A 26,712-nucleotide genomic window follows, 5' to 3' on the forward strand; every position below is an offset into this window, starting at 1 on the left:
GACTGTGCCTAAATCCAAAGGATCGGGGAGCCCTTCCACTTTCCTTTAACTCCCCATGTGCGGGGAACAAGGGCTTATTAATGTCTGGAAGCTCCTATCTCTCCTAGGTGCTGGCAAAGTCAGACCTAGGGCCCTCCAAGGGAGGAATTCGAATCTTTTCTAAGATGGCTGATTGTTCTTGGTTCATAAATCTAGCCAAACAAGTTTGGAGTTCATGTCTACTTTCTCCTGCCACTAGAACCTTGATGTCTCCAGCTTTGGATTTGAAAGAAAGGCATTTCGGTCCCACTCTGTCATATACTGCCAGGCCTTGAGCAAGCCTCTTTGCCTTGTGGCCTCTGTTTTCTTTTATAGAAATGAGGGAGATGTTGATAATCTCCTCCCAGTGACCATGTATAGGAGAGCCTTAGAAATAGCCCTATTTTCTCCTTCTTTTAATTGTAAAAGTAAGACATCTTCTTAGTAAAATATTCAGATACCTCAGAGGAAACTGCCATTTCTTGTGTATTCTTCCAGAACTTTCTAGTATTTTGTACCTCATTCTTCCTCATCACTGCAAGGATTCTCTCTCAAGATTTCTTAATGGTGGACACTTTATAACTTTTTTACTGTTAGAAAACTTAGTTTGATTCCTCCTTCCTCAATTTTCCCTGCGCTCACCGCAGGGAAATTTTATGATTTTTTAATTGACTTTCTCTCTAGACCTCAGCTTGATTGGGTGATCAGTTCTCTTCAGAAGGAACTTCTTATTTTAGAACTTGTAACCTTTGCAAACCAGCCATTGCCACTTGGGCCTGGCGTTCCCCAGCGGGTGTTTTGGTGTCCAGCAATGACAAGAACTGCTGAGGCAGAGACAGCCACAGGGAAATGGGTTCCGATAATGGGGCGTCAGCTGAGTGCTTGTTGATTTGCTGCTGTCATAACCACAAATGTTTAAAAATAATATGTGGGGTGGGAGGAAGAAAAAAGCAGTGGGTTTTGTTGTGTTTCTTTTTTTGTTTGTTTTTTTTTCTGGTGCCACTGCCTTATCAGAGGTACAAAACGCAGACCACAGTCATTCAGAAAGGAAGAAGGCACTGCCGTGCAGAGAAGAGAGGTGAGGGGAAGGGCAGAGGTGACCCATAAGTGCAGTTCTGGGCTTTACCGCCGTCAGCAGGTGTAGAGTCTGGTCAGAGAACCAGCTGTGGTGAGGCTCATGCTCCACGCCTCAACCTGAAAAAGAGGCATGACCCCAAGTCTGCCACGTAGGGTCACAGGGATTAAACGATGGCCGGGCACATCTTGTGCATTAGCAATTGTTGATTAAGTGCTTTGTATCCATCGTGATCACATTACGTCTTCACAGCACCCTCGCGAGAGCAGATCTACTATGATCATGTCATTTTCACAGGAGGAAATTGAGTCTTGGAGAAGCTAAGTCATTTGTCACCAAACCTAGTAAGTGTTTAAGCGTTGCCCAATACCCCGTCTCTCAAAGCGCTCAGTCAGACTTTAATTATTAGCCTTACTAGTACTAATAGCATTATGTCCATTTTTCAAGTCTGAACCTCACAAGAGCCCTGTGACATTCTCTTATTCCACTTTTGCAGATGGGAAACTGAGGCCCACCGAGACCAGATTGTAATAATGGGCAACACTGTCAGCAGGCTGCCTTGTTTTCTTCTTTGCAGGCCCACATCTCCCCCACCCCCGCAGTAGCCTATGTTTGAGCTGTTCTCGGGCCCCAAGCCCAGCTGCAATTCTTGTTTAAAGCCTCACATCTTTTCTCTGACTGTCAGACAACAGTCACGGGAATGTCCTGTGCCATCTTCCCTGGGTAAGAGCGGTTGGCAGAGAGCAGCAGATGCCCACAGTCAAGGTCATGTGCCACTCAAGTGCTGGCCTGGAGAAAAGACCCTGTCTCTCTGCTGCTTGTGACCAGGCAGGGTGAGTGTGAATGGAAAGGGCTTTGTCAGAATAGCTCTGTAAGCGGAGGGTGCGGCTGGCAAAGCTGGTAGATAGGGGCCCTTGCAGTAGGGGACCAGCGATGTCCATACTTGGCCTCTACATCATCTGCCTCTGCATTTTAGAATGTTTTTGTCCCGTTCTCTTTGTAAATTACAGACTTTTCAGGATGTTCCACTTTATTTTCATTTAAATAAATAAATTTATTTATTTATTTTTGGCTGCGTTGGGTCTTCGTTGCTGCACGCGGGCTTTTCTCTAGTTGCGGCGAGCGGGGACTACACTTTGTTGAGGTGCCTGTGCTTCTCATTGTGGTGGCTTCTCTTGTTGCGGAGCATGGGCTCTAGGCGTGCGGGCTCAGTAGTTGTGGCACGCGGGCTCAGTAGTTGTGGCTTGCGGGCTTAGATGCTTTGTGGCATGTGGGATCTTCCCAGACCAGGGATAGAACTGTGTCCCCTGCGTTGGCAGGCGAATTCTTAACCACTGTGCCACCAGGGAAGTCCCGAATGTTCCACTTTAAAGGTGAGAGTCAAGCTTGGGAATCATTAGACTTTTTTTTTTTTTTTTAAGAGGAGAACTAGAATATTTGGTCAGACTAGAGTTTGAATGGGTGGTTTGCATTATTCCAAACTGGTGGACTCTAAGGTGGGAAACTAAGGTCACTTGAAGTGATTTTCTTTTTTCTTTTCTTTTTTTAAACTAGCCTGTCTTCTATCTTCTTTCTGCTTAGAAGTGTGCTGACTTTGGAGTCCATCGTGATCCTGAGCCTCAGTTTCCCACCTCTAAAATGAGGATGGTAACAATTGTACCTACTTCATTTCTTTTTTTTAATTTATTTATTGATTTTTGGCTGAGTTGGGTCTTTGTTGCTACGCGGGCTTTCTTTAGTTGCGGTGAGCAGGGGCTACTCTTCGTTGCGGTGCACGGGCTTCTCACTGCGGTGGCTTCTTTTGCTGCGGAGCACGGGCTCTAGGCGTGTGGGCTTCAGTAGTTGTGGCTCGTGGGCTCTAGAGTGCAGGCTCAGTAGTTGTGGTGCGCGGGCTTAGTTGCTCCGCGGCGTGTGGGATCTTCCCGGACCAGGGCTCGAACCCGTGTCCCCTGCATTGGCAGGCAGATTCTTAACCACTGTGCCATCAGGGAAGCCCTAATTCATTCTATTTTATTTTACATAGGAGAGCTCATTCTGAATATAGGTTATTTATGCCCCCCCTTTTTTTAAACCTAAATGCTATTAAAATTTTAAAATGTGACTAAAAACTGCTTAAACATAATTTTAATAGCTGAATAATATTCCATTCTGTCAATCTATCATGTTTCATGTAATCATCGTGTTATTGGATATGAGATTATTTCCAGATTTTTTGAAATACACATAAATAACATGGCAGCGACCGCTTACACATAATTAAATCACTGGCCAAGGAGCATGACCTTTTGTAAAGATCCTCGATACCACATCTTCACATGGTTTGGTGAGCATTCTCACTCCCACCAGCTCTGGGTGACAGAGCCAGCGCCTCTGCCTCTCGCTCAGGTTGAGTAATCGTGGTCTTTCATTTGGTAGGCAAAAACCGGCAGCTCATTTCTGAGAAGTGGGACTCTCCTTTCTCCCATCAACAACTTTCATCCAGCTGCCTCAGGTTCTTTTCAGAAGAGAGTGAGCTGTAAATAACAAGAGGCAACTTTCTTTCTCTGTTTTGAGCTGATAGTGATGAGATCAGAGACTGGCCTTCATAGGAGGGGTGAAAGGGTGGGCAGGGCTTGGTGCTTAGAAGGGGTGTTTCAGAAAAAGTCTTCAGGGGAGGCCAGTCTGGAGGTGAAGTTCTCTGAGAAAGAAGTCAAAGGACTGTGTGGCCGTGGTGACAGACGGGGGCTTATGCGAGTGCCCTCCGTGGATCATGAGCTCTGCCTTCTGGTCCCCAGCACAGCTCAGCACAGGCGGTGGGGGTGGAGTGCAGGTGCTCAGGAAATGTTTGTGGATGAAAAAATGAATGAATGAGTATATGCACATGCATACTTTTAAGTTTCTGGGTTAAAGAGAAAAACTAAGAGTGAGGTAGATGAAGGGGGGAGTGGTGTGGAGCTGAGCTGAGCAGATGGCCAGACGCCGCAAGGGGTGAGAGGCTGAGAGCCAGCAGAACTCATGGTGGCTTCCTGGAAATGCCCCGCCTTCCTCAGTCCAGCTGTGTCCCTCCTTTGAGCTTCACCCCCGTGGGCTGGCAGTTCTGTACCTTTAGCCCTCGGATACAGCCTTGAAAGCCAGGCTTCTATCTTGTTTCCCTCTTGAGGGCAGATGTGGTACACTGTGTATCATTTTTTTGTTTCTTGCTGGATATTCCATGTTAAGCATGTTTGTAAATAGTTGATAAGAGAAACAGATCCATCCTCGGTATCTTGAGGACTCCATTCAGTTCGATTAGTAATAGAGCAGGCCTGGTTAGGATCTGTGAGGGCCTTGTGTCGCTTTGTTGTGAGCCTTCTCCCCACCCGTGTGATGATTTTCCTTCCTTCTCCAAACATTGAAGCTTCCCGTGGAACAGATACTTTCTCAGTGCCTACTATGGGGCAAGCCCTGTGCTAGGCATTAAGTAGATAATAGTGAACAAAACAGATATGGTCTCTGCCCCACGGAGCACCAAAATCTGGTGGAGGAGACAAGTCAGTCCTTATACAAGTGAATTTACACAGATGACTGTGAAATCACAAATTGAGATTAAGACCCTGAGGGAAAGAACAGGGTGCGGAGAATAAAGAGTATAGTTCAGAGCCGAGGCGCTGTAGTCCCCGGAGCTCACTGCTGAGTTAGTGGTGGTCACACAGTCACATGAGGAATCACAGCATGAACAAGTGTGTCAGCTTCTCTAAGGGCCATCCGTGCAAGCTGGATTTATGGAGGTGCGGACAAGCAGTGGCAGTTCTGGAGTAGCGCCATTTACCTGATGCTTACCTGGCACCGTCCGAGGTGCTTTACGTTTATCAGTTCCCTTAATCCTTAAGCCCCTTAATAAGGTCAGTGCTCTTACGATTCCCATTTCACAGAGGAGGCTTGGCGTCGTTGTCACTTGTCCAGGGTCACAGTAAGTAGGAAAATAGGGGATCCAGATCTGTGCTCCTCACTGCTGCACTCTGCTGCCCGCGGATTCCAAAGCTCCCCAGGCCTAGGCAGGGCTTTGCAGAGAGAAGGCGCAGCAGGCCCTGGCAAGCAGCATGTGAGCGTGCTGAGGGCGAGAGGTGGGGAGGCTCAGCGTTTGGGGCTGGGGGCCTGTGAAGATGAGGTGGTTCCGCCCACTGGGGAGGGAGCTTGGCAGGCTGCTTGGTGAGACCACTCCCTTCTACCCCATCACGCTCTCTCAGAGCTCCTTTTCCAGTTCCCACCTTTTGTTATTTCATAGGTAGTTTTTGTTTGTCACCCTCACGAAATGCTCTGAGAGGCAGAGCATGCATCTTGCTCTCCCCTGCCCAGCTCAGGCCCAGCACAGAGTCCGTGCTCGCTACGTATTCATTGAATGAACAGTTGACTAAATGTGAGACCTAGCGTCTTGCCTGAGCAGATAAGCTACCAGCTAAGAGGATAACTCTATTTTTCATTTTCTTGGAAGTTTATGTCACCCAGGAGTGGATCTGATTTCCAGGCCATTCCCAGCGATAATGAGTCGCCATTAAGTGAGCCACTTTGGGGAGAATGGGTGGGGAGCACCAGAGAGATGGGGCGAGGGTGTCTGGCACAGAACAGCTTTAGGCATCAGCCAGGCAATTTTATATAGATTTGACTTTGTCTCAGTTGAACTGTTTTGGGAAACAGCAGTTGAGTTGGAGCTAGTTTGCAACATTGATTTCATTTTTTTCCTATAAAAATACTGGAGTCTTTGGATGGCCTTAGTGATTATGCTAAATATAATCATGCCATTTAAATGCAATAAGAAATGTTTAGAAAGAAATAGAGTGATTAATAACATTGCTTCCCAAATTCCTGTTATAACACTAATCTGGTATTCTGATTCAGATTGAATTTGAGTTAATTTCTTTTTGCAAAAGTAGTAGTTTATTCACACGTACGCAGTTTTTCTTCTAATCCATGAAAAGGTGCTTGGTTTCCCCTTTTCAAAGTTTGTCTTCTCTGTTACATGGGCAAGTCCTGAACTATAGCAGAGACCCCAGCCTATCCTCCGTAGCGGTGAATGTCATCCCCCCCGGACTTCTGCAACCTGAGTTAATTAAAAGGTGCAGATGAAGTTAATCAAGTTTGGAACTCTTATTTTGTGCAGTGTTTTAATATGTTTCAATGAGTCATCTTTTGGCATCCCTGACAGTATTTGATCTTCATGGAATAGTTTCATAATCTGGAAACTGGTGGGGAGGTGCTCTTCAGAAATGCACAGTCAACAGTGGTATGTGTGTGTCTGGCTATTTGGGAGGGCGGACAGCAGAACAAAGAGGAGAATTTAATAAGCGAGAACTCGTTCAGGGCTAGGGTCAGTTCTGAGGCTGCTGCCCGTCTAGAGCACTGGGCTTCTTCCCACCCCCCCTCCACCCCTGCTAACTGGAGTGCTGACATTAGAAAAAGAGTGCAAAATACAGCCTCTGTTTGCTTTGCTGCAAATAAGTGGCCGGACTGACTGGCCCCCTTCCCGGAGGCCCTGAGCGGACTTCAGATGTGGTCAGCAAGGTATCTGGACGGTGCCAGGCTGCCGGCCCACGTCCAGGCGGCCTGCACCAGGAACAGGCAAGGGGCCCAGAGGAACAGCGGGGCCAGCTGCTGGCTGCCTCTGCTCCTCCTCTGAGTGCCGTCTTATTTCTTTCTGAGATGAAACTGGTCTTACCCTCTGAAGATTGATGGGCAAGGTTTCGTACGGCCTCCACCTCCACTTCTCACCCACTGAACTAGTAACTTAAAATTAATGGACCAGGGGCTTCCCTGCTGGCGCAGTGGTTAAGAATCCGCCTGCCAATGCAGGAGACACGGGTTCGAGCCCTGGTCCGGGAAGATCCCACATGCCGCGGAGCAACTAAGCCCATGTGCCACAACTACTGAGCCCATGTGCTTAGAGCCCGTGCTCCGCAACAAGAGAAGCCACCGCAATGAGAAGCCTGCTCGCCACGACTAGAGAAAGCCTGTGCGCAGCAACAAAGACCCAACTCAGCCATAAATAAATAAATAAATAAATAAATAAATTTATTTATTTATTTTTTATTTTTTTAAAAAGGACCAGTTGAGAGAGGGCAGGGCCCCGTCATGAAAATGCATCTCACAGAAATGTCGAATAGGAGTCTTCCTGAGGTGGGGGGCAAAGAGCCAGACCACTTGGAATCCCTGGGCTGCATTCCTGATGGTCCTGACTTTCTCCTGGATCAAGAAGCACAGATTCCGAATGCCAGCATTGGCATTTCTACGCCACTACTCATTGGCCGTCCCACTGAACAAGCCGCTCAATCTCTGGACTTCGGTTTCTTCACCTGTAAAGTAGGAAGAGCATTCGGACCTACCTACCTCCCTGGGTTATTGTGGATGTAAAAGGTTTAGAATGGTGCCTGGCATGGAGTAGGCATTGTTTGTTTTGCAGTTGTTATAATTGTTTGAGTATGCTTCAGGAGCTGTGTTTCATAACCAAAAGATGAAAAGTTTTGTGGTGAGGGCTGAAAAAATGATCCTCTCTCCTCTGTGCCTTGTGACAGTTGGTGCTTCTGTCCCAGTGGCACAGAAATAAGAGGACTGCACAGGAGGCAGCTAGGGCGGGACTCCTGCTGCTGTCCAGCAGCCTCCTTCCGTTCCCACGTGCTTGCCACTGGGCCTCGGACTGTGCATTTCAAGCGGCCTGCCCTTGGCACTGCCTCCGTCATCTGCTCAGGCAACACTGATGCACATTCTGGGTCCATCTTCTCAGGAGTGATTGACAGAATTAGTGCTGACATTCGATACAGTCCGCTCGGAGTATTATCCTCTTTTGACTGGACTAGCAGATTTCCAGGTTCCTTTGTCTTCACAGGACATTGTTGGGAAAGAGGCTTGGTGTAAACAGCGATGACCTGCCACTCTGCAGTCTTTTCTCCACCCTGTCCCCAAATGCTTGCTTGATTGCATTTGTTTACTCCAAATTGGAATCCCAGTGACACATCTGCAGAGTTAGAAGTTGAGCTTAGGTGATGGCAGGTCTGCGTTAGCCAGCATCCAAATTGTCATCGACTTTTGAGTTGTCTGCCAAGTGGTCAGGTAGAATTGAGGGTTGTAGAAGCTGTGTTCTTGAAAACGAGAGGAGAGTAACAGTCCCAGACAGCAAACAGTATTCAAAACAGGTGTTCTGGAACCTTTTTAAAATAAAGAATAGAAAACCTCTGATGTGCAGAGCCCTATGCTGGGCACATGACAAGCGATCTTCCTCTGACACCGGCACGGAGAAAAGCATAGCCCAGAAGCAGGTTGCGTCTTCTTCTACCTGGGCCTCCACGTTTTGGGATCTCAGAACACTGTGTAGCCCACTGATGAACTTCTCTCAGGCTTCAGTGGAGCCATCTGTCTTGACCCCTAAATTCCCCATCCTCCCCCGCCATCGCTTTCAGACTGCAGAGACCAAGACTCCCTTGCTCACCATCGGACCTTCGGCACGTAGGTCAGCCGCGCACACTGAGTGCTCGCTCGTGCAGGTGAATGAATGAATTCCTACTGCTTCTTGGAGGGCGGTTCTCACCGCACTGCTCGTCACCAAAACTGTGAGTCTTAAGAAAACAAAGAGAAGGACAATGATTCCTTAGTCTGGGGCAAGTTCCAAATACTTGCGTTTTTAAAGAGCCTCACAACAATTGCCTGAGTTTTCAGTCCACCTTATCTTTTAGGGAAGAGCCCCTTGTACTGAGGGAGAGTGTAACTTGCTGGATAAGTTCACTTTTTCAGTCAGCAAATGCTGATGAGACTTAAATGGAAGCAGTTTGTGAACTGTGAGCGTGAGGGGCTCTCCCAGGGCACCCGGGGATCTACCCCGCTCTACCTCTGCTCCGGAACAGCCCGTGTGGTGTGGGAGGAGGACTGCCCTAGAGACGAGGCTCCAGGCTGACTGTGCGCCTGCCTTGGGGGGCATGTGGGGAACAAGAATGCCACCCAGCCAGCCTGCAGTGGGCACCCAGACAAGGCATTGTGGCGGTAGAAGGTGCTTGTATTTTGATCAGTCTTCTGCTTCTGCCTGTGTCTTTTCGTTTGCGCTACAATTTCAAGCCTTGTTAGGGTCTTGTTATACAGTAGTGCTGATTTGCTGCCATCATCTGAACCTTGCCTCTGGTTCACATCCGGAACAAAACGTCCGTTTCTGGAGGTTGACATAATGGTTGTAGTAAGTAAGGGAGGTTTTGTTTGTAATGATCTGCCTGTCTGATGAGTCTGAGCACTTGGCTGGCCTTTCTGGCTGAAGCAGTTCGTCCTTTGAACTGATGCCTGGAATGCATGCCTCCTCCACCTGACCTCTCTTTTCCCTCTGCTGGAGGTTGCCCCCACCCTTCTTCCCAAGCCCACACATACTTCGCTCATGTTGCTTCCTCAGGGAATCTTTACTTGACAGCACCCTATAGAGGATGTCACATCCTCTGTTGTACTGTCATGGCACTCATCACAGTACTTATAGTCATTTTTGCAATATTCGATTACCTTTCTGACTATATTTGTTGAATAAATGAAAAGTATTACCTTTCACTTGGCCCACATTTTAATTTTTATATTTATTTATTTATTTATTTATTTATGTATTTATTTTTGGCTGCATTGGGTCTTCGTTGCTGCACGCGGGCTTTCTCTAGTTGCGGCAAGCGGGGGCTACTCTTCGTTGCGGTGCGCGGGCTTCTCATTGCGGTGGCTTCTCTTGTTGCAGAGCACAGGCTCTAGGCACGCGGGCTTCAGTAGTTGTGTCACGTGGGCTCAGTAGTTGTGGCAGGCGGGCTCTAGAGCACAGGCTCAGTAGTTGTCGCGCATGGGCTTAGTTGCTCCGCGGCATGTGGGATCTTCCCGGACCAGGGCTCGAACCCGTGTCCCCTGCGTTGGCAGGCAGATTCTTAAGCACTGAGCCACCAGGGAAGCCCCCACATTTTAATTAATGTACTACTTCCTGTAGAATGAAAAAAATGTGTTTAATTATCAACATCTATAAGGATTTATTTATTATGAAAAGGCTTGCTTTTTAAAAAATTTATTTTATTGAATGAAGTATAGTTGATTTAAAATGTTGTGTTACATATGTATGGAATCTAAAAAAAAAGAAATGGTTCTGATGAACCGAGGAGCAGGGCAGGAATAAAGACACAGACGTAGAGAATGGACTTGAGGACACGGGAAGGGGGAAGGGTAAGCTGGGATGAAGTGACATATATACACTACCAAATGTAAAATAGATGGCTAGTGGGAAGCGGCTGCATCCCACAGGGAGCTCAGCTTTGTGCTTTGTGACCACCTAGAGGGGTGGGATAGGGAGGGTGAGAGGGAGGGGATATGGGGATACATGTATACATATAGCTGATTCACTTTGTTACACAGCAGAAACTAACACAACAATGTAAAGCAATTATACTCCAATAAAGATGTTAAAAAAATTTTTTAAATAAATAAATAAATAAAATGATAGTACCATAATCATTGCTAATTTATGTCAGCCTCAATTCTAATACTTTCCACTAGTCTATGTTTAGTTGCTGTCTTGATATTGTGTTTGCAGATAGTTCTAGTCTTTAAAATAGAATTCACCAATAAAGAGAGATGTGATGCCAAAAAAAAAAGTCTTAATTTCTGCTGTACAGCAAAGTGATTCAGTTATACATATATAGACATTCTTTTTCATATTCTTTTCCATTATGGTTTATCACAGGGTGTTGAATATAGTTCTCTTGTGCTATACAGTAGGACCTTGTTGTTTATCCATCCTATATATAATAGTTGGCATCTATTAATCCCAAACTCCCAATCCTTCCCTCCCCCAAACACCTTGGCAACCACAAGTCTGTTCTCTATGTCTGTGAGTCTGTTTCTATTTCATAGATAAGTTCATTTGTGTCATATTTTAGATTCCACATATAAGTGATATCATATGGTATTTGTCTTTCTCTTTCTGACTTCACTCAGTATGATAATCTCTAGGTCCATCCATGTTGCTGCAAATGGCTTTATTTCATTTTTTTAAAATAAATTTATTTACTTATTTACTTATTTATTTATGGCTGCGTTGGGTCTTCGTTGCTGTGCGCAGGCTTTCTCTAGTTGCGGCGAGCGGGGGCTATTCTTGGTTGCAGTACGCGGGCTTCTCATTGTGGTGGCTTCTCTTGTTGTGGAGCACGGGCCCTAGGTGCGTGGGCTTCAGTAGTTGTGGCGCGTGTGCTCAGTAGTTGTGGCGCACAGGCTTAGTTGCTCCACAGCATGTGGGATCTTCCTGCACCAGGGCTCGAACCTGTGTCCCCCACATCAGCAGGCAGATTCTTAACCACTGCACCACCTATTTCATTCTTTTTATGGCTGAGTAGTATTCCATTGTATATATATACCACCTCTTCTTTATCCATTCATCTGTCGATGGACATTTAGGTTGTTCCCATGTCTTGGCTATTGTGAATAGTGCTGCTGTGAACATAGGGATGCGTGTATCTTTTTGTATTATAGTTTTGTCTGGATATATGCCTAGGAGTAGGATTGCCGGATCATATGGCAACTCTGTTTTTAGTTTTTTGAGGAACCTTCATATTGTTCTCCATAATGGCTGCACCAGTTTACATTCCCACCAACAGTGTAGGAGGATTCCCTTTTCTCCACGCCCTCTTCAGCATTTGTTATTTGTAGATTTTTTTTATGATGGCCATTCTGACCCGTGTGAGGTGGTACCTCATTGTAGTTTTGATTTGCATTTCTCTAATAATTAGCGATATTGAGCATCTTTTCATGAGCCTGTTGGCCATCTTTATGTCTTGTCTGGAGAAATGTCTATTTAGGTCTTCTGCCCATTTTTCAATTGGGTTGTTTGTTTTTTCGTTGTTGAGTTGTATGAGCTGTTTGTATATTTTGGAAATTAAGCCGTTTTTGGTCACATTATTTGCAAATATTTTCTCCCAGTCTGTAGATTGTGAAAAGACTTGCTTTTTAACCTGTCTTCTTCCTTTCCCAGTGCTCCTGAAGTTCCGCACAGATAAAGGAAGAGATCCTAGTTCTGATACCTTTGGGGAAGATTCTGAGTTGTTGCTTCAGATTCGAAACGATGTGCTTGACTCCCTGGGTGTTAATCCTGACCTGCTTCCCGAAGACTTTGTCAGGTTGGTCTCAGTACTTATCACAGTTTAGCCTGGATTGATAAATGTCTGTTTTCAGTATTTGCCTTAATTTGGGGAGATGCTTTATTAAGACCGAAAACCCTGAGGAGAGCCTCCTTTGCCACGTTCTGCCACCTCCTGTGGCCCTCTGTCCTTCTGTTGGTACAACAGCAGTATATGAAAAATCGAGGTGACCTTGTATGTGTGCAGGTATAACTGCACGATAAATGGAGTGGCGGGGTCAGGAGAACGGGTTAATCATTTGGTAGACATCGCCCCATTGCCCCCACTGATGACCTACCAGTTTATACCCTCAGCAGCAAAGGCATCCCTGTTCCCCGCGTCCTCGCCCTTAGGCGCTGGGATGCTTTCACCTTAGGCGACCAGTCTTTTGCTCTTATACACAATCAGGTTTAGGATTTGATTGGATCGGTCCAAAGGGAGACTGGGTCAGGAACCCCTTCCAAGCAGTTCTGGGGTCATCTCATTACTCTCACTCTCTTTTGCTGTATTTGGGGGGCTCCCTAAACTGCTTTGCTGTGCTCCAGCTTGTAGCAGTAATAATGATGGCTAGAATTTACTGAGCAGCTGTTATAACACCAGGCATTGTGGTAGTTGCTTTCTGTACATGCTCTCTCTTGACAACAGCCCATTTTATAGGAGAGGGAAAGTTAATTTAGAGCTCAGAGAAGTTCAGTGACTAGTATGGGGTTATACAGCTAATAACAACAGCACCACGTATTGAAGACTTTCTGTGCTTTACCAACACAGCCACGTTTAATTGTTACAATAATCCTCAAAGTGTGTATTATTATTTTCCCATGAGTTAAGTGAAGAAACTGAGGCTCAGAAAGATAGTCACTTGTCCAAGGTTTTAGTAAGTAGCCAACCAAGATCTCACCACACTGCTAATCGCTGGTAACAGCACAGTACCTTGGTTCCTTTTCAGCAGTAAAGTAAATCGGAGTCCCTTCATTCCCTAGTCCTTTCCTTGTTCACTCGTGGCTGGGAGCCTCGCTTAGACACCAGCAAACCTCAGCCGATTTAAGACCAGCAGTGGGCTTTGAATCCCCTGCCGGGCCCTCAGCCAGAAAGAGGCAGCTGTCTACAAGGTGCTTTTGTAAATTAGCACTGGGAGGTCGGGGCTGATGACACTGCAGGCTGGGACGGGGTCCCTGTTTCGGGCTAACAGCGGGCACACTTCTCTTGGTGGAGGAGCAAGTGGTGCCTGCTCTGCGCTTCATGGCAGGAGGCGGGCAGGCTCTGCAGGGCTCCAGCTTCAGTGGACGTAGCCAGACCGCAGGGCCGCCGAGCACACCCAGTGCCGCGTGCCGGGCCTGAGAAGCCGCCGAGTGACTGATTTGGGTGTTTAGAGTGATGAACGGCCTGCCTCTGCATCGCCAGCCAGTGGCAGAGGCCCCGCTTCCCAGAAGGAGAAAGCCACAGCCTAACTGCTAACAGCCGGACGAGCTGCCGGCTAGTTTCCTCTCCAAAGTGTCCCCCCTACCCCTTTGCAGAAACCGCTTTCCCGTGACTACGCCTCATGTGCTCAGGCGCTCCCTCTCTATTGCCTTTTAAGTAAGAGGTGGTTGACGGCCTCTCGAAGTCCGTCTGTGGCTGGTGGAGATGAGGCTGGTGGAGATGGGATAAGGATGCGGCGAGGAAATGAGCCGCCGTCTGGCAGCTGAGCTACCCTCACAAATTACCCACTGCCATCTCCGAGCAGGGTGTGCTTGCTTGAGTAGGAAAAGCTGTGCCCAAGTCTCCATTTCCCTCATCTGTCTGTGATCTGCTTGTCCTGTCCCTTCACGTTATGTTATTTATTCTCTTTACAGAGAGCTTTATTGCTTTTCTGATTATGAAAGTAACAGATGCCCATTGCCAGCAAATATAAAAGGGAAGAAAAGGATCATCCATAGTCCTCCCAGTGAGAAGTAGCCACTGCTAACTTGGGGTTTAATTTGGGGGTTTAGCCTCACAGACATCAGTATGTGTATTTATTCATGTTTTTTCTCTTTTTAAATATCGAAATGAGATTGTACCTTTCATGTGATAGCCTTCTTTTTCCAGCATATCATGGACTTGTTTGTGTCACAAATACAGATCCATAACTTCACTTGTGCTGCATAATGTTTCATTGTCTGCCATATGGTTATTTATTTAGCCATTACCTTATTGGTGGGTATGTGAGTTATTTATAGTTTTTCACTATTATAAACACTTGTGATGAACATTCATAATTTGTATGTGTAATATAACTTTTACTGTTTCAAAAAAATTTTTTTATTGTGGTGAAATACACACAACATAAATTATGCCATTTTAACCATTCGTAAATGGACAGGTCAGTGGCATTAAGTACATTCACATTGTTGTGCACCTGTCACTATTATCCATCTCCAGTACTTTTTCATCATCCCAAACTGAAACTCTGTCCCTGTCAAACACTAACTTCCCATTGTGTTGCCCCAGCCCCTGATAACCTCTATTCTACTTTCTGTCTCTATGAATTTGATTGTTCTACGTATCTTGTATAAGTGGAATTATACAATATTTGTCCTTTGGTGAACTTACTGGTTTTTAAGTTTCAGAGATAATATATATCTTATGGAAAAATCAGATAGTGTGGAATAAATTCAAAGATGAAAATGAGGAGGAGTGGGAGGCACAGACTATTGGGTGTAAGATAGGCTCAAGGATGTATTGTACAACACAGGGAATAGAACCAATATTTATTTATTTATTTTGGCTGCACCATGTATAGCTAATATTTTGTAATAACTGAATGGAAAGTAACTTTTAAAAATTGTATAAAAAATTTAAACAATTTAGAAAAAGGAAAATGAAAATTACTCATAATTCCGTAAACCAGAGAAAATCACTGCATTTGTTATTATATTTTTTATCAGTGATTATGTAAAATCAACAAAAATCCTTTGTAGATTAAAAAAAAAAAATTCACTGTTAGTAAGCATGATGGGAAAAGGTACAACCTTTTAAGGAGGCGGTTTGGAAATAAGTATCGAGAGTCATTTAAGTGTTCCCTCTTTAGCCCAGTAATTCTGCTCCTTGATAATGAGAATATACCCGAAAGAAATAATGTGAGCAAATACTTATGTACAGAAGATATTCATTATCATATTTATAAGAAAGAGAAATTGGAAAGGCATTAGAGAGTTAATACTACAGAGCAAATGCAAATACACAGATTAAAAATGATATGAAAAACGTCAAGCATACAGAAAAATGGCAAGAATAGTGAACAGTAGTAAACATCTATATACCACTCAGTTAGATTCAGTTGTTAATATTTTGCTTTTTTATTTTGGGGAGGGGGGCAGAATGATGACATGATGCTTAAGAATGCATCAGAGTTCATCTGTTGCGTTTGGTTCTGTGCTTCTTTTAATCTGGGAGTTGGCAAACTGTTCCTTGCCACCTGCTTTTGTAAATAAAGTTTTATTCCACACCTACTCATTTGTGTATTATTTGTGACAGCTTTTGTAGAGTTTTTACAAAGAGTTTAAACAGAGACCATATGGCCTATAAAGCCAAAAAATTATTTGGCTTTAAAGCAGAATGTCAATGTCTGGTTCTTTACAAAGAAAGTTTTCCAACTCCTGATCTAGAACAGTTTACTGCCTTTTTTTTTAGGAGTTCAGGCCAGTTATATTGTAGAATATCCCATATTCTGGACTTGTCTGATTATGTCTTGAGATGATGCTTGTTTTTGTCTTGTTTAGTTTTTATTACTTAGACTTATACAGTGAAATTTGTTCTTGTTTCCTCATGGTGTTTTTTTTTTTAAATTTACATACAGTCAAATTTATTCTTTTTTGTTATGCGGTACTGTGAGTTGTTTGTGTGTTTTGTTTTAAAGTTCCGTAAAATTTTACGAAGACACAGAGTTGTGAAACTACCACCACAAACAAGATATGGAAAAGTTTTGTCACACACCCCCCCACCCCCCAAATTCCCTCATGCTGCCTTGGAGTAATCAGCCCCTTCCGTACCTGCAACCACTGACCTGTTCTCTGTCCCTGTAGTTCTGCCTTTTTCAATAATGTAATATAAATGGAATCATACAGCATGTGTAGTCTTTTCGAGTCTGGCTTCTTTCCCTTAGCCTAATACCTTTGAGATTCATCCATATTGTGTGAATCGATAGCTCATTTCTTCTTATTGCGAGTAGTAGTCCACTGTATGGACGTACCACAGTTTATGCACCAGATGAAGGACATTTGGGTTGTTCCCAGTTTTTGGCAATTGTGACTAAAGCCAGTATAAACATTCATGTGTTTTTGTGTGAACATAAGTTTTCATTTCTCTTGGATATGTATACCAAAGGGTGGAATTGATGGCTCATATGGTAACTCTGTTTAACAATTTGAACTCTCTTTCACAGTGGGCACACCACTTTACCATCCCACCAGCACTTCATCCAGGTTCCAATTTCTCCACATCCTTGCCGACAAGTGTTATTGTCTGTCTGTTTCAGTGTTAGTGGGTAATGAGTTGCATCTCACTGTGGTTTTGATTTGCATTTCCCTGATGACTAATGATGTAGAGCATCTTTTCATGTGCCTACTGGCCATTTGTATATGTTCTTAGAGAAATGTCTATTTAGATCATTTGCCCATTCTTAAATTGGGTTATCTTTTTATTGTTAAATTGTAAGGGGTCCCTGGATACAAGTCCTTTTGTCAGATACATGATTTGTAAAAATTTTCTCCGATTCTGTGGGTTGTCTTTTCACTTCCCTGATAGTATCCTTTGAAGTAGAAATGTTTAACTTTTATGAAATATAATTTATCTTTTTTTCCCCCGTTTTTACATGTATGTTCTCGTCTGAAGAGTTTTACAGTTTTAGCTTTTGCATTTAGGTCTGTGATCCATTTTTGAATTAACTTTTGTACATGATGTGAAGTAGGGGTCCACATTAATTCTTTTGCCTTTAGAGACCCAGTTGTCCGAGTAACATTTGGAGAGTATCGCCATCTTAACAATATTAAGTCTTCTGATCCATGAACTTGGGGATATCTTTCCATTTATTTAAGTCTTTTATTTCTTTTTTTTTTTTTTTTTTTTAATTTATTTATTTTATTTATTTTTGGCTGTTTTGGGTCTTCATTGCTGTGCGTGGGCTTTCTCTAGTTGTGGCGAGCGGGGGCTACTCTTCGTTGCGGTTCATGGGCTTCTCATTGCGGTGGCTTCTCTTGTTGCGGAGCACGGGCTCTAGGCGCGCGGGCTTCAGGAGTTGTGGCTCGCGGGCTCTAGAGCGCAGGCTCAGTAGTTGTGGCGCACGGGCTTAGTTGCTCCGCGGCATGCGGGATCTTACCAGGCCAGGAATCCAACCCGTGTTCCCTGCATTGGCAGGCGGATTCTTAACCACTGCTCCACCAGGGAAGCCCTAAGTCTTTTATTTCTTTCAACAATGTTTTGTGGTCTTCAGAGTATAAGTTTTACACATTTATTGTTAAATTTATTCTGAAATATTTTATTCTGTTGGATGCTATTGTAAGTCAAATTCTTAATTTCATTTTAAGGATGTTCATTGCGCATGTATAGAAGTAGATTGATTTTTGTATGTTAATCTTGTCTTCTGCAGCCTTGCTGAATTTAATAGTTCAAATAATTTTTCTGTGGTTTCCTTAGAATTTTCTATATACCAGATCATGTCATCTATGAATATATGTATTACTTCTTCTTTCCAGTCTGGATGCCCCTTATTTCTTTTTCCTTCCTTCCTTAAATGCCCTGGCTAGAGCCTCCAGTACAATGTTGAATAGAAGTGGTGATAGCAGACATCCTTGTTTTGTTCCTGATCTTTCAGTCTTTTGCCGTTAAGTAAGATGTTAGCTGTGGATTTTTCGTAGATGCCCTTTATCAGTTTAAAGAAATTTCCTTCTCTTCCCAGTTTGTTGAGTGTTTTTATCTTGAAGAGGTGCTGGATTTTGTCTCATGCTTTTTCTGTGTCTGTTGAAGTGATCATGTGTCTATATGTTGCTGGTTTGGTTTGCTAGCATTTTGTTGAGATGATAAAAAAAAGCAGAATGTTAAATTTGTATTGTACGATCACATAGAATGTAGGTGAATTTTTTTTAAAGGAAAAATATTCCCACATTTGACTGTCTTTGAGTAGTAGAATTATGGTGACTAGTTTCTCTTTGGTATAGTTCTCTGCGTATTTTATAGTTCTGCAGTGAACCTTGGTACGCGGGAGGAAGAGCTGCCTCTGTGGATGGACAGATGGGAGTGCTGGGCCCGGCCAGGGGGTGAGGAGATGGGCATCCCCAAGCACAGTTGATGCGAGCTGAATGGGTATAGCCTTTCTGGAGGGCATTTTGGCAAAATATATCAGGACTCAACAATTCTATATTTGGGAATTTGCCATAAGGAATTGTTTGGACACCACTGCCAAGATGTATGGTCACAATGTTGAACAGCTTAAATATCCATCAGTAGGTTACAGGGCACAATGAATAATAGCTGCTATGACTTGGGTTTTAAATTATATATATTTAGATATGTGCCCTTTTAAAAATGTCTAGAAGGGTATGTACCAAACCAAGAAGACGGGAGGTGGTCTCCTCGTGGTAGGGTTCCGTAGGGAAGCTTTCCTTTTAACTTGCCTGCACCTCAATTTGCTCATTTAAAAAACCCTTTTGTGTTCAGGGATGGGAACTGGCGAGGCATGGTTCCTCTGGGGAGGTGGGGGGAGAAAGCGTTTGGCTGTCCAGGATGGGTGATTGGGGCAGGTGACAATATTAGCTAAAATTTGTCCTCTGGATGCCCATCCTGGCCCGGAAGGGTTGGTATCTACGTGGGTAGTGAAGGCTTTTTTCTGCTCCCGTGCTTTAATCTCAGGCCCCGACTTTCCCATGCCTCCTGCATGTTAACACAGGCCTACTCCTGACATTTGTCTGGGAATAGCATATAGAACCCACTGCCCATTGTGGGTCAGGAGAGAATTGCGAGAATGTGACCAGGGCACTGAAACATCTGATATTTGTAGGACTTTATTTTTAGGACGCACAGATATAGCCTTTCCTTTAACTTAAAAAAAAAAAAAAGTTGTGAAACAATTCTTGCCTGCCAAGGTTCAGAGGTCATTCCCAGCCACCTACTAACCTGGATCAGATTTAATTTTCACGCCTAGTTGCCAGCATTAGCATTGCTGTCTGAATTGACTCCTCCTGGTAGGAGATGTTTTCATTCAGGTGAACCCACTACTGACCTTTTCCAGATGTCCTTACCAGCCTTCCTGTTCCTCGGTGCTCCATTTCATTTGTCTTCTCTTTTAGGTACTGCTTCTCTGAGATGGCCCCAGTGTGTGCAGTGGTTGGAGGGATCCTGGCCCAGGAAATTGTGAAGGTAAAAAGTCACTGTGGCATAGAAGATCGTTGACCCTGTGCACCATGACCTTGGATGTGCCAACAGAGGGAACCCAGGACTGTCTTAGAGAGCCGCCTGGCTTCTCTGACTCCACTCACTCTGTCTCCTGCCCTCCCCATTGCCTTCCTTCCTTCCTTTTTCCACCCCATCCTCTTCTCTCCAGCCCATCCAGGTGGGCCTGCAGCAAATGATCTTTGAGTGCCTGCCTACTCAGAGCTGGACAAAGAGCTTGTGAGGTGCTGTGCACCGTCCCCTAACTATACCAACCAGTTATCTGGTGCTTATGATATTTGTCAGGTATTCTGCCTCTTACAGCTCTATGAAATGGGCACTGTCCTGACCCCCATTTAGGGGGTGGACACCGAGGCCCAGAGAAGGGATTCCACGACCTGTACTTCTCCACCTCTGCTTCACAGTTTCTCTCCACCCATGGCCATGGCGTCAAAGCACCCTCTCGTTACTGCACACACCATGGGCGTGTATAGAGCAGGGGGAGATCAGTACCAGTGGGGCCCGTGCACTGTGCCAGGAGCCCCACAAGGCTCTATCCAGGGTGACCTGTGCCCACGTTAGGCAGGTGCCGTTGTCCCTCTCAGAAGGGAAGCATTTCATGTAGGGTCATGAGATAACCAAGTAACTAGCACAGCCTTTTGAGTCTCTTCTGGAACGTTTGAGTTGCCAGAACTATAGCATACCCCCAGATGTATTTTACTTTCTTTGGGGACTTTGATATTTGCCCAAAGATATTGAATTTGCCTTTTGCAGGTTCTTAACTGCTTTAGTGGACTTGCAGTGATGGGGTGTCCTTTTCTTTCATGGAGCAGAGTCGTGCCTGGTCAAACAATTCTCCACGTCCATTTACACGTCAGGTTTGAGCTTAGGAGGACGATTTGGAGACCAGCTCTCACTACTTTGTCCTGCTCTGGAAACATTTGACTCAATTTGATGGTCCCACCATCCTCTCAAGGCCTTTTTTTTCTCTCTTCTTTCCTGCTCCTTCTCTCTGGATCTGTTCTTTCCCTAAATCTAACTTTCTATGTCATAGGCAGCAGGGGTGAGCACCGAGGAGGTGCCGTGGGAGAAGAGGAGAAGCATGGGATGCCGTGCCTGCTTTCTTGCTCTTGCCTTCTGCTTAACCCAGGCTGATAAAAAAGTTCAGCTATGTCCCCAGTCTGAGAAGTTGGCTGCCCAGAGGACTGTGTTGAGAAGGATTCTGAGGCAGGAAAGAGAACAGTGATGGAACAATAAGGGGGGCAATGGGAACATCATATATTTTTTGTAGCCTACAGTGACGACGACAATAGTAGATAACATTTATTGAAAGCTCAGTGCGTACCTACCGCACAGAGACCGTGTTCCCTACGTGGATAGACTCATTTGATCCTTACGACAACCCAAGAGGTAGGAGCTGGTGATCCCTGCTGTGTGAAGGGGGCACTGAGGTGCAGAGAAGCGGCGGAGCCGGGACTGGAGCCCGTGCCATCTGGTTTCTGAGCCTGTGCTCTGCCATCAGGCCTCAGGTGCCCTCCCTAAAGGCCCTCCCGTCCGGCGGGGCTCTGTGTGGACCCGGGGCCACCGTCCTTGCGCCCTTAGCCTCACCTCCATACCTCCCACTGAGAAGCTGCTCCCTGCGTTTTTCACGTGGGCTGGAGACGGTGGGTCAGGCAGGCGGCCTTGACCCCACTGTGTGCAGGGGCTTCTCTGCGTCCCAGGCCTAACCTCTAGTGCAGCCCCCTCCTTCCTGCCTGCAGGGGACAGCTGTCGCCCAGCATCTTGTTTCTGTTTATCCCAGATAGCCAGAGTACTCTGCATTCTTGGTTGCTGGGTGTGTTTGGAATCTCCTCCTACCCCCATCTTGCTTGGGAAGCACTTTACCTTTTGCCCCATGTTCACCCCATGCCCTGCTGTCTTGTCCCCGCCACTCCCCCTTACTTAACACCGTTCCAGCTTCGGCCAGCTGGCGGTAAAGGCCTACAATCTGAGGGCCGTAGACCTCCCCCTTTTCCCTGGTGGGACCATCTGACCACCCGTAAAAAGTAAACATCGGGAGATGAGGGGGGCAAATGTATAAGTCTGTTCCCTTGGAATCATCTTTGTTTTCCTCCTTCCTTGCATCATTCCAGACACCACATGTTCTATCCATGTCCTCTGTCATGTCCCGCTTCCTTGGGTTTAATCATCCTTCTTTTCTCTCCCCACTGTCCGCGGTCGGTCTCCCCACCTAGAGTACTAGAGGTGAGAGTGACAGCAGCAGCCTTATCAAGCTCCACGTGAAAACGCCTTGTGTCATCTCCTGGAACTTGGGTTCTCAGGTCTAAGATCCACCTGTGGGCTCTTGGGCCCTTCCACCTGGCTGAGTGCTTGGGGCCTCAGATACTGGGAAAGGACCTCTGGCCCCCGTTAGTCATAGCAGCTCCCATTTATTGAGAATTTGCTACATGCCCGACACATTACAAGCTTGATCGCATTTCATACTCACCAGGGGCCCTAGCAGGCAGGGGCCATTTATTTGCCATTTCATATGCCAGCCCAGAGAAGCAAACCTCTGATCCAAGCCCCAGGCAGGGAGGGACTTCAGAATCCTTAATATCTAGCACAATACCTGACACAGAGTAGATGCTCAATACATTTTCCTCAGAAGAATGGTTATTTACGGAATAACCACTCGGAATAGGTATAATTGTCTCCATTTTACAGATGAGAAAGTGGATTGGGATTGGCACTCAGTGCAAGGAGGAGAGGTTCGGGATGTTTAGAGCACACTCCCAACCTTGTAAAGAGGTCCTGCCTTAGGGACGACAGCACGGTGCTCCCGGAAACCGTGACAGCCTGCCTAGCAGTCTGCGTGGGTGATGTCTTCCTCTTTAAACAGTAACCCTTCTTGCGTTGAAAATGTCCACTATCGCCTATGGACCTTTCCCCAGTACACACAGGTACACACATGGTTCAGCATGTAATTTCAGGGACCCTTAACTCCATCTCTAACAGTGCTGTGAACTTCTGTTAACCCCACGAGATAATCATCATTTTCATGGCTGACTGGCATGTCCCAGGCCCTCTGGACCCCAGCCCTGGCCTGTCCCGTGGAGGGCAGGCAGCACCGCCTTCTCGTGGAAGCGCCGCTTCTGCATCAGTGAGCGTCCCTCCAGGTGACGGAGGCTGCAGCCTCAGACGTGTTGGACTGAATCAGTGCCTTTCTCAGTTGAATAGTCATAAATAATTATTGCTGCCGTTAGCCAAGCGGTGCTTCTCCATGTTAGGCATTGTTTTAGACATTTGAGGTACAGCATCTTTTTTAATCCCTAGGATAAAACATTTGTTATTTTCCTTTTACATGGGGAAAGTAAAGGTCAGAGAGGCTAAATGATCTGCTCAAGGACACACAGCTGGTAAGGGACAGAGCAAAGGGACATGACAATTACAATCAGAAGTGTTTCCCAACATAGCCAAATAGCCCCTGGGGAGCAAAATCAACGTCTCTTGCGACCCACTGCCCACGTTGCTTTTAGAAGATTTCAGCTTGGGGGTTTATTCTCTTTTCTCCATTTTATCCCTTTTAAAGCACTTGAGCTGAACCCTCTTCTTGTTTCACTCCCCAGGCCCTGTCTCAAAGGGACCCTCCTCACAACAACTTCTTCTTCTTTGATGGCATGAAGGGGAACGGGATTGTGGAGTGCCTCGGCCCCAAGTGAACCCAAGACTTGGCAGCCGCGGCGATGCTGCCCGCGGCTTGCTCACATGTGATCCTTGTCCCCTTCCCCCGTGACGGCCCTCTTCAGGCGAGGGAGAGTGAAGTCACTGAACCCATGCAAACCGTTTCCTGTGAGCAGTGAGGTCGTACAGATGTGCTGCTTCTCAGCGCCCGGGGCTGCTAAGCAAGGGGCGTACGTAGGTCCTGGCTGTCGCCGTTCCCGTCCCAGGCCTGCGCGGCCAGCACCTGACAGCCTCCTCTGACTCCTCGTCACGGCGTCGCCAGTCCCCCCGGCCACGAGCCAGCACGCCTTGTTGCTTAGGAGCCTCTTGCCACCTTCTCGGCCTTAGTCTCCGCCTGTTGTCACACAGAGAGGAGCATGACTTCAGGTGGGGAATAAGGCCTAGGACCGATGAAACACTAGTGGAACCACAGTTCCAAAGGCCGACAGGTGCCCTTAGAGAGGAAAAAACATGGCAGGCGGAATGTATTTCCTCCAAAGTTTGAGACTCTGAAAAACAACAGGTGGCATCTGGTGTGCTATTCTTGAGTTTTAGTTTAGGATTAGTTGAGTTCCAGCCTGGATTTTGGACGAGAGGAAATATCACCAAGTCCTCTTGGGTATGAGGGTGAGACCTTGCAAATGGAATATTAGCGGGAAAGCTCATTTTAAAAAGACAGATTCCCTGGTCCCACCCCCTGGGGATTCTGACTCCTTGGCCGCGAGCTGGGACAGAGGAGACCGCCCTTCCCACGGAGCCCCGTGCCGATGCCGTACCGACCCTCGCTCTGGAGGCTGTCGCGTGTTAAGGGCTGTATCGGCCCTTCATTTACCCCCCTGAATTGCAGCTGTTCGTGTTTTTTTTATATTTTCTATATTTCCTTGGTTCTTTAAAAAGGAATGATTGAAATAAAGTTATTTGCTTTAGGATTTGTTTGTTTTTCTTCCACATTAGAAACTTCTTCCTCTGACAGGGAGCGATCCAACAATTGCCTAAACCTGAAGAAATGTCCCTGGATGCTTTAACGTGACACAAAGATCCTCCCCTCCGTCACCATTCCTGCCACCGTTTTTCTGGGCAATGCAGCAAGAGAGTGCTCATATTCTAGCATGCAGAAGCTTCTGATTCTTATTGTCTGTTGAATAATTCAGTTAAGTAGTGGCTGTTCTCAGGGATAGCAATTGTAATAATAGTGGAAAAGGAGTAAAAGTGAGTGATAGTTAAGAATCTGCCTGCCAGTGCAGGTGACGTGGGTTCGAGCCCTGGACCGCTAAGATTCCACGTGCTTTGGAGCAACTAAGCCTGTGTGCCACAACTACTGAGCCCACGCGCCGCAACTGCTGAGCCCACGTGCTGCAACTAGTGAAGCCCCCGCACTCTAGAGCTCGTGCTCCGCAAGAAGAGAATCCACCACAATGAGAAGCCCGCACACCGCGGCAAAGAGTAGCTCCCGCTCACCGTGACTGGAGAAAGCCCGCGCGCAGGAACGAGGACCCAACGCAGCCAAAAATAAATAATACAAATTTAATTTAAAAAAAAAAGTGAGCGATGTTCTCATAACGGTTAAGTGACACTTAAGTAAAATGCCCCAAGTCCCACAGCTGGACGGGTCAGAGCTGTCGTTGGAGCGCCAGGTTTGTCTTGACTCAGCAGCACGTTCCAAGTCTCCTTACCCTCACTTGGCTTTTCCACGATGTAAATCGTCTGGCTGGTTTGAATGAATAAATCAGCTCCTTTCCTATTTCAGCCCTGTTGCAGTCAGTGAAAAAAAAACTGATCTCCTCTGAGAGGAAGAACTCAATTCCCCCAACCCTCCTGGTCACCTCTGCTCCGACCCTAGGTGAAGCTAGGGCTGCATTTTTGGAGCTGCCCCTTTCTGGGCCCTATTAGTGTTGAGTCAGGGAATCCTTGCATGAATCTTGCAGGGTCTCAGAAAATTTGAGCTAATTACACCCTTTACTTTGCAATGTGGGGCCTTGGTCACAAGGGGGAGCAGGCGGGTCTGCATGGATTAAAAACAAAATTGTTGTTGAATCTTCTCTGAAGATTCTTTCAAACTTTTCCACCCCTGTACCTGTAATGGCAGAGATTGAGTGATCCCAAAAGGACCCCTTGGGAACCTGGGGGGTGGTGCTGGAAGCTGCCAGCCCTGGGCAGGAAATGTCTTTATTCTCTTTGCTCCAAATTTCATATTTTCCCATATTACATGTTGGTGTTATCATAAGAATGGATTTCCCTAAGTCTCCAGGAAGTCCACAGTGATTATCCTGTGCTTTCTAGCACCTCAGGAGATAATGTAGCCCACTTGAGAAAGGGGATCTGAGCTGAGAAGGTAGCAAATATTTTGGGTGTGCTGGAGTTATTAAATGAAAGGAAATGGGTTCTCTTTGGGGCTGCCAGCCTTCTCTACTCTGTACCCCACTTCTCTTGTCTCTGGTATGTGTAGCAGCCAAACTTCATTAGGTGCTCAATGGTTGAAGTTTCAGACAGAACGTTCTAGTGAACAGGTGCTACTCAAAACGAAAAAAAACGCTCTTGGTCCCATCGCAGCCCCACGTTCCATGATTTCCCTTTGCAGTGCAGACACTTTTTGTCAGTTTCTTGCTTTTTTTTTCTTTTTGGTAAGTATAAATGTATATCTATTGAGGTATCACCTATTTGCCCCTTTACAGGTGGGGAAACGGAAGTTTAGGTTGTAGTTGGCAAGCAAAAGAGTTTAAAATAATAGCTTACATGCTCACACTGCTTGCCTGATACCTTTCAAAATACTTGTACTTTAGCTAAATGGTTTGAATCCTCACAGCAACTCCATGAGGGTAGATACTGTCGTGCCCATATTGCAGGTGAAGAAAGAGCCTCACCCAACAAATCAAGGGTGGAATGTGGGCAGAGGGGGAAGGCTTCTGTACAGGACACCTAGTAAACATTCATTTAGTGGCTCAGCTTCTTGTGATCTTGGTGAAGACAAGAAAACTCTGGCTTTTCCTTCCCAAGGTCCTGAGACCTAGGAGTCACCCCTGAAAACCATCAGTCAGGCCCAGGTGCTCAGCCTTCAGCTGAGTCCAGAAGAGAGTGGCTTTTGTTTTTAAGCTTCTAGTAATAAACATTCAAGCAATATTTGTGCAAGTCTAAGAGTCAAAAGATTCCTCTTCCCATGCCTGTCAGCTCAGCGTTGGCCACATAGCAGGAGCAGCTGACTTAACAGCTAAACTTGATTTTGGAGAGAAATGTGAGATGCTTTTTGTAGATGTTAGCTGTATCCCTTTTCATATTTACCTCCCAGAGGGCACCCTGGCAGCCACTGAGAGTGAATCCTTCCAGACTGTCAGGTTCAAACCTGGACTCTACCACCTAGCCACATGACCTTGGGCAAGTGACGTTTTTGTACCTCAGTCGCCCCATCTGTAAGATGGTAAT

General features: G+C 45.9%; 1 protein-coding gene across 1 annotated transcript in view; it reads left to right on the forward strand.

Annotated features, from left to right (window-relative positions):
- Positions 1-24,224, forward strand: part of SAE1 (SUMO1 activating enzyme subunit 1) — a 70,699-nt gene extending 46,475 nt beyond the window's left edge. The window contains exons 7-9 of the mRNA XM_082370188.1: positions 12,066-12,210; positions 19,512-19,581; positions 23,202-24,224. Of these exons, the coding sequence (XP_082226314.1) occupies positions 12,066-12,210; positions 19,512-19,581; positions 23,202-23,294 (308 nt within the window). The 3' untranslated portion in view covers positions 23,295-24,224. The remainder of the gene's footprint in view (positions 1-12,065; positions 12,211-19,511; positions 19,582-23,201) is intronic.
- The last annotated feature ends 2,488 nt before the right edge of the window (positions 24,225-26,712 follow it).

Source organism: Balaenoptera borealis (genome assembly GCF_965194805.1).
Source record: "Balaenoptera borealis genome assembly, chromosome: 19".
NCBI classification, from domain to species: domain Eukaryota; kingdom Metazoa; phylum Chordata; class Mammalia; order Artiodactyla; family Balaenopteridae; genus Balaenoptera; species Balaenoptera borealis.